This window comes from Nicotiana attenuata, unplaced genomic scaffold, assembly GCF_001879085.1.
Source record: "Nicotiana attenuata strain UT unplaced genomic scaffold, NIATTr2, whole genome shotgun sequence".
NCBI classification, from domain to species: Eukaryota; Viridiplantae; Streptophyta; class Magnoliopsida; order Solanales; family Solanaceae; genus Nicotiana; species Nicotiana attenuata.
Window position 1 is genome coordinate 4,461 of NW_017672798.1, and position 8,415 is coordinate 12,875.

The 8,415-nt window shown below is 36.4% G+C and overlaps 1 protein-coding gene across 1 annotated transcript; it reads right to left on the minus strand.

The window, feature by feature from the left end:
• Positions 1 to 6,681: 6,681 nt before the first annotated feature.
• On the minus strand, positions 6,682 to 7,833 carry LOC109214548. The gene is made up of 2 exons (XM_019378484.1): positions 7,599 to 7,833; positions 6,682 to 7,087 (listed from the first exon to the last, which is right to left on the minus strand). Exons 1-2 carry the CDS (start codon positions 7,730 to 7,732, stop codon positions 6,898 to 6,900), a joined length of 324 nt encoding a protein of 107 aa, XP_019234029.1. The 5' UTR covers positions 7,733 to 7,833; the 3' UTR covers positions 6,682 to 6,897.
• Positions 7,834 to 8,415: the final 582 nt, after the last annotated feature.

The following is an 8,415-nucleotide window of genomic DNA, read 5'->3' on the forward strand; positions in this document are numbered from 1 at the left end:
TGGGTAAGTAATTTATAACAATTAAGTTATTAACAAATATGAATTCAATTATAAATAAAAACATATAGCCACTGGCCTCAAAATATTCGAGCCCAGAACCCATACGTAAGTATTTGTACAATTAAGTTATTAAAAAATATGAATTTAAATTATAAAAAATACATAATTATTAATGATAATTTGTACAATTAAGTTATTAAAAAATTATGTTTTACAGTTGACGACATGGATAGCGCCTATACATCCGCCCTTGGACGTCGGATCTATTAGCCCTACAGCCCCAGCATAGATCCGAGTATATCTGGGAGGGACAGTGCTTACAACGACTTCCCGGGCTAGGAGAGTGGATCTACTATGGGAGTTTTTGAGTCTTCCCGCGTTCTACATCCCGCGTGGTCCTCACCTGGAGGAGATGGGATTATAGGATTATTAGGATTGGTCGGATACAGCTCGACTATGCTTTGATCACGGCCATGATTGAGCGGTGGCGACCGAGACGCACACTTTCTATCTGCCATTGGCGAGGCACCATCAACACTCCAGGATAGGCTGCCTCGTCTTCTTTGCCTGATATATTCCATGTGCCTCCAGGAATTTATGTCGTTGGTTGGTCTGTTGCTGGCCATCCACATCAAAATCATGCAGATCCTTATTGGGATATGCCTTCAGGAAATTGGCTTTCAAATGCCTAACACAGTAACGATGTAGGCATAAGTTCTTGCCATGCAGGCAAGTTCTCCACAGAACTTAAGATACCACCGTGCCCCGATCAGATATTAACAGGATACCGGAACGCTGTTTCACAACGTGCTCTTTCATATGGTTCAAAAAACACGTCCACGTCTCTTGGCTTTCATTGGCACAAATAGCAAAAGCTAGAGGAAATATCTGTCCATTAGCATCTACTGCCACGGCTATTAACAGCTTGATATCGTACTTCCATAAGACATGAGTGCCGTCTTATGGATATTACGGGGCGACAATGCGAAAAAACCATCAATTGCTTGGTTTTAAACGCACAGAAACTAATTGAAATATATATTCCTGGTTTAAACTTGCACTTCGCTCAAGCTTCCACTCAACAACCGTCCCGGGGTTAAAATGCTGTAGTGCAGCCATGTACCTAGGCAGATCTGCAAATGACTTATCCCAGTTAACATACACTATTTCAAACGCTCGTTTGCGCCCGAGAGATGCCTTTCTTTTAGTAATGGTATGGCCATGTTCCTGCTGGACTGATGTAATGCACTCTTTGATTTTATACCTTATGGACTGTTCGATGTGTGGAATAAGAACAAGACAAATCAAGTCAATATCCAAGTTGAAATGATTCCCGTTGAATGTGTCCATTTCGCATGTGTGGGTGGGAATGTATTTACCCACTTTCCAAATACCCGTCTTCTTCTTGGTCGCACGCAATATCCAATTACATGGCCAAAACCACCTGCGGCAAACAACCTTGTATACCGTCGGACTTGACTCCCATACCTGCATCTCATGATACTCTTTTACGTTGTGCATTTTACAAGCCCTGCTTAGGCGCGCTTTATCAGGAAAAAGCATCCCCTTTGCAAGCACCGTTGGTCTAGACTCATCCCACATTGCTGTCCGGATTTCATCAAAATCCCTTGTGATAGCTTCCACATCTGGCACGGTTGGCAAGTTATCAATGTAAGGAATCTCTCTTGAATAAAACGGCACTTCGGACTCATACACTCTTCGTCTAGGGGGGTCTCTCTTCAAATCAGGTCCTTCCTCCTCATCCTCTGTATCACCATCCTCACGAGCAAAGGGTGTCTCATCCCCGGATTCATCCGCATTGTTATCGTAATCATTGTTCTGTTCCTCACTCTGTGCATCTGCCAAGTCCCGATGTAATACATCATTTTCGGGCAATTGAGTGAGTTCAACTTGCTTTCACTGCACAACCAACAAAAATATAAGCTACTAAATTAATAAATAATTTCCATATTTTGCGTAAATCACTTCACTTGCAAGTCGTAATGTGATAAAATTCCATGATGGACGTTATCAATTAGGTGATGACTACCGGATGGGCCACTTGTAAAATTCATATCCGGCCGGTACCCCCTATTAAATATGTGAGCGTTAACACAAATTCTGGCGCTATATCACTGTGTCAGTATATAATGCCAGAAAACCTGGCGCTATACATTAACGGTGCAGTTACCGTTATTATATAGCGCCAGGTTTTCTGGCGTTATATATATTATGGTCACCTTTTTTTTACACTTATTTGTGTCTTTTGAGTCCAAAATAACAACATTTGGTTCCGGACTCGTCATAATTATGTTATCCAGGGAAAGTATTTTATTTCACAATCATTTATCCAAAAAGCCTGACACAAAAATTATTATGGGATTTTTTCCTATCTATACCATATATGAAACCTTATTACTAAAAATGTGCATAATTTCATTATTACCCGCCATGTTAATATTTTTCCTACAAAATTTATACCATTCATTAAATACCCAATATTAAGAGCTGATTCCTTCCAAATTAGGCGCCTACAAATCTGGGATAAATATTTGAATAGCTTATTCTTTCCAAATTAGGCGCCTAAAAATTTGGGACTAAATATTTTTCCATATTCACATCAGATTTGTTTCCTCCTTTTTCTGCAGGCTTCTCTTTCCTCATTTTTCACGTCCTTGCCCTGCAACTTTTAATCCACGCCCAGTAAGTCAACTCATGTCTCCAACATCATCCATTACCGAGATTCACCAGCAATTTGTTGCGCCTGAAGATACATTGGAATCTGATTTCCGGGGAGTCTCCCATGAAGAAGAAAAAGAGAATCAAATTTTCCATTCCTCTAGCTCCAGTCAACAAATTTTCTACAAAAAATCTACAAATAAACTACAAATCAGTTTAAGTATGTATAAAGCAATATTGTTTTAATGGTATCTACAAATTACTATATTTATACTACAATTAAACTGCAATCTATGTTGAAAAAAAATGTTGACTACAAAATTTTCTCCTAATCTACAAATTTTCTACAAAAAATCTACAAATAAACTACAAATCAGTTTACGTATGTATAAAGCAGTATTGTTTTGAAAGGTATCTACAAAATTACTATATTTATACTACAATTACACTACAATCTATGTTGAAAAAAAATGTTGACTACAAAATTTTCTCTTTATCTACAAAATTTCTACAAATAAACTACAAATCAGTTTAAGTATTGTATAAAGTTGTATTGTTTTTAAGGGTATCTATAAAATTACTACATTTATACTACAATTAAATTATAATCTATGTTGAAAAAATATGTTGACTACAAAATTTTCTCTTCATCTACAAAATTTCACAAAAAAAAACTACAAATAAACCAACCTTTCTTATTCCATCTTCATCCTTGTCAAAGGCCCATGACTACTCCTTAATGAAATCTTCAGGGTTGTATATGTACCAAATTGGTGTTGGCCACAGCCACCGCCAGTATTTGGCGTTATTATTGTATGGGATTTACAATGGGTTTCATATTGAATCTCTTCGGCTAAAAATCTTATTATAAAAAATGGGTCTCATCTCTGTATTTTTTGAGAAGAAGAAGGAATGGAGAAGAGAAAGAAATGGGAGGGGAAAACAGTGTTGGTCAGATCTTGGAAATTAAGGGGAGAGAGAAACGTGGGATATATGGACACCTTTAATTAAGGAGTAAAAAACTGCCAATTAATTATACCTCTAAATTAATTATGGTATATAAATGTTAATTTGGTATGCTGAAATGTAATTAACTCAAACCTTAAATATTAAGGGTAATAAGGTTTCATATGTGGTATAGGAAGGTAAAAATCCCCCAGTCGTGAGAATGCAAAAACTGAATATCTGTGTCCATAGAAACCATTGGCGTTGAATATAACTAGTGCCTAGGCACCAATTGTTTTGTGATAAAACTGAGCTAATTAAGTGATACAGGCTAGGTAGGACTAAGGACAAGTTACAAAATAATTGTAATAATTCATTCGGCCCATATCATGCATGTACATAAACTCTCGAGAGAATTCCAATTTATTACTTTCTCCGGTCCAAAATAAGTAATTTTTTGACCTTTTTCTTGTGGTTCAAAATAAGTGATTTTCCAGATTTCAAGAATGAATTAATTATTTTTTTTCTACATTGTCCTTGAAGTAAATGATGTTGGAATACGTGTTAGGAGTGTTTATGTGAGATAGTAAAGGTTAATATGATCAACTCAATTTCTAATTAATGCTAAAAGGTGAATTTCTTAATTTGTGTGAAAACATTCAAAAAATCACTTATTTTAGACCGGAGGGGTATATCCTCTGCAATCTCCCTTTTTTTTTCCTTTCTAAAATAAAATATGAATAAACACATAAAAATGAGTGCCAACATGGATTGTCAGACTGAGATCCGTGTAGCCAATAAGGAGTCAAGATTAGATGCAGGTGGGGTGAGTCATGAGTGAGTCATTGCTACTGAAAAATGCATAGGAATTAGAGAATTGAGCAAAGGGGGACGTATCTATGAAGTTTTTGACTCACAATCCATAGATGGATAAGCTAAAGAAATATTATTATACTATATTGAATGAGATGCACAATCATTTAAATATTCAACACAACTGTATAGTTGCTATGCTGTCGATCTGCCTCTCTTCACCATTACCATTACCATTACCTTAAAGGAGTTTTTGTGTAATTCGTGGCAAAGAAAGGAAAGGAGATGCTCAATAGGAATATATTTAACACACCTTATTCGACACCAAATCAATAAATATATAATATGTGTCACACCTTAAATCATCACTTAACTATGTAGTTAGTGAAACATGAGGTGTGAGTTGTTTAATTTTTTCTACTGGTCAATATGCCTTAATTAGTGAAAATTGTTTTCCTTTATGAAGAATGAAGAATGAAGATATTCTACTTACATGACCTATTGCTTCAAATTAACGAAAAACGAAGGATACTCCTAACTGAAATAAGAATATTCAAGAACAGATGATAGGCTATAATTGCATATTTTAGTCGTTTATTACACTCGAATTTACTGCACTTTAATTGAGTTTGCGCTTTAATCGCTAGTGTTTTGCACTAATTGTGTGTTTTATGCCTTGTAGGTGTGATTCCGAGCTATATAGATGTTATGGAATGAATTTAAGTGATTTGAAGCTTTGAAGTCTGAGTAAAAGCTCAAGGAATTAAGCCGGGATCGTGTTCGGGGGTCAAATTTGATAATTAAGTACGAACGAAGACTTGAGGAGGCATATTGTGCACTGTCTAGTAAAACAGACATAACTTTTTGCTCAGAACTCCATTTGGGCTCCACAATATATGGTTGGAAAGCTAACTCAAAGGGCTACAACTTTCATGTTTTACGTTTTTCCAAATTCCAAACGGAACAGGGTGAAAAATCGCGGTTCCACCGCGACCGCGGCAGAACCGCGACAGAGTGTACTCGCGGACAACTGAAGAATCAGAGAGTATGTTTGGCCGCGGTTTGGCCGCGACCGCGGTGGGACCACGGCAGGAAGCGAAAATTTCAGGGACTAAAGTGCAAAACATGGGATTTTAAGTCCTAAACCCTATATTAAACAAAGGAGGCCGGCCAAGAACAAGAATGGGACATATTTTGGACACAAATTAGACCTAAGGAGGCGGAGAGACACTACTTTAGGGTTAGACAACACCCTTGGAGGCAAGAACACATTGGGAGCAAGACGGAGAATTCTTCTACGAGTTTTTTCCTTCCTCTTCCTATTTTTTTCATTGTTGGGTATGACTTTTAGTATTATAGTTTTACATACTATTATGAATAGTTAAGTTGTTATCTAGAGTTTTGATAGAACCTTTTGTAGGATAAATTCTTGTTATGTTTTTATATAATTGAGCCATAGCTTTTCTCTATTTGTTTAACTACGTTTATATTGTGGTTGGTTGAAGAGCTCTCAATTAGCTGTGCCTATTTAGTATGCATAACTCGGGAGAGAGTACATATTTAGGTAATTGTTGAACAACACCACTCCCAGAGTATATGACGGATCAATAACCGAGGGTTTAAAGGTGGGATTAGGGATAACGAAGCCTTGGGTGCGATCTGAAGTGAGCTGTATTAAAAGCCAGCTAGCGTAGCTCGGGAGAGTGCGTCTAGTATAGCAAATTATCGTAATTACTCGGGAGAGATTTACTGTAATATGAATGCTCATGATCGGTAGAGAATACTTAGACAAAATTATAAAAGACATAACGGGAAGAATTCCGACAATTGGAAAAATCATAACTCTAGACCTCCTTAATCTTTTCTTTTAACCCTCAATATCTTTAGTTGTTAATTCACTATTTTAATTTGTTAGTTAAGTAGTTAAACACAAGAATCTTAATATCTATAAGTTAAAAATTGTTCAAGCTTGTCTTCTTGGTGATAGTGAACAACTGTAGCTAAACCTTAGTACTCTGTGGGATTCGACTCCGAACTTATAAACCGAATTATATTTGCAGCGACCGCTTAATCCTTTTTATACGGCATAATTGGGCGTGATCAAGAACATAGAACAATATTTTAGTATACAATCAAAATATTCGATATACGCATAGACTTAAAAGGGGATTTTAAGTGAATTCAGTAACTTTTGAAAAGACGATGTATTTGTACTAAAAAAATTTCACAAAAATTAAAAAAATATTTAACTTGAAACCCAATAAGTTGGTCCAGTTATCATGTATATGTAGAAACCCGTAAACTTCGAATCGGCCATTGCTGATAGTACAAATACATTATTACGCACATGTTGCACTTTTTCCTTTTCTTTTTGGCATTACATCAATTCATGATTGAACACTTATTACAAGTACCTGACTGAATATTAAAAAGATTGATTTCAAAGTAGATTATCACAATTCACAGTAGAGGGCCCTCAGCTGGAGCGGGTGGGCCGGGAAGCACCACGGGAACATCTGGAGGTTGAGGTGCAAATGGGCTAGATGAAGGTCCTGGGCCTGAGCCTAGAGGAGGATCACGAGGGCCTAAAGCCCAACTTCGTCTGCCGACACAGTCTTCCAAGGCCCAACAGCAGCATAGGAAATAGAAGCTGACATAACACACAATAAAAAGTGTAACTGTTAGTAGCAATCTATATGTCGTGTGCATCTTAAGCTAAATGCTTAGGTGCCCTTTGGTTTGACTAGAAAAACTGATCTCAATTGCAGCAACATCTTAACATTTATATTTTAAAAGTTTATCCGCAATCTCAAGTTAACGTAATGAAATATTTAATACATGATCTGGACAAAATTAAAGCTCTTAAGTTACATGAACTCGTTCGTAAGTGACACTCTAGACTTTCAAGGTGAGGTGAAAGATAACGAGTTACAATTTAAATAGAAGAACCTAAATAGATCGCCTGTGTTTTATTTACTGATCAAAACAGTTGTAATACAATATAAAAGTGAATCTCCCTTTGTTGCTTCTTTAGAGTCAGTTACTTAATTATTTGATCTTTTATATCGTGACAATTTACCCATCCGAAAATATTCCTTAAAAAAAGTAAAAACAGATAAAATTGAACGAACTTGCCTTAAAATACTAACAAGAGTACTAACCAAGAAGAGAGGGCAAAGCACAAGTTAGAAAAGTAGCGACCAAAAAAACCAGAACCAATGGTATTATTGTAGTGTTGTTGATGAGTCCAACCAGATGCTGGTCCAGCCATATTTGGTGGTGCTGGTGCATACATCTTAATCTTATTGTATTCTACTTATTAAACAAAACCAACTATAACAAGAATTTTATACGAATAGTGTTCGACTGTTTTCTCGGCAAAGGTACGAGGATGTCTTATCTGCTTATGGTATATATACAGATAGTGACGGAAAAGGAAATGAGATCTTATCGTAGAAAGAAAGCGGTGGTGCATATCCTTTTATGTTCCAAGTGTATCGCTTCCATGCATATCCACGTATTACCTCACCTTCGTTTTCTCTTTCTATAATCATAAGGTTCCGACCAATTTATGCACGTGTCAACTAACTTTACGAAATATTTAAAATATTGTTTTTCACCAGTATAATTAATGAATAATTCTATACACCAAGACGAGGAAAGACCACTTAAAATATTTTACCTCTATTGAGATTTGAAAAAAGAAAAACTTCAGGTATCTCACGTTCAACTTCAAATCAAGCATAACGCAAGTAAACCGTGGGCCGGAGGGATAACAAACTGTTTTATCTCATATTTTCGTGAAAAGAAAAGAAGAAAAAAAAAGAGAGGAGACGGGACGTTATAAGTACGAAAAGTTCAAAGGGATAAGTAGGTTTTCCTTTGAACTTTCCGTAGTGAACATATGTCGGATATACTCGGTCAATCGGTAGATTTGATATCTTTGAACCGTCGAACTTTAGTGTATACCTAGACAAT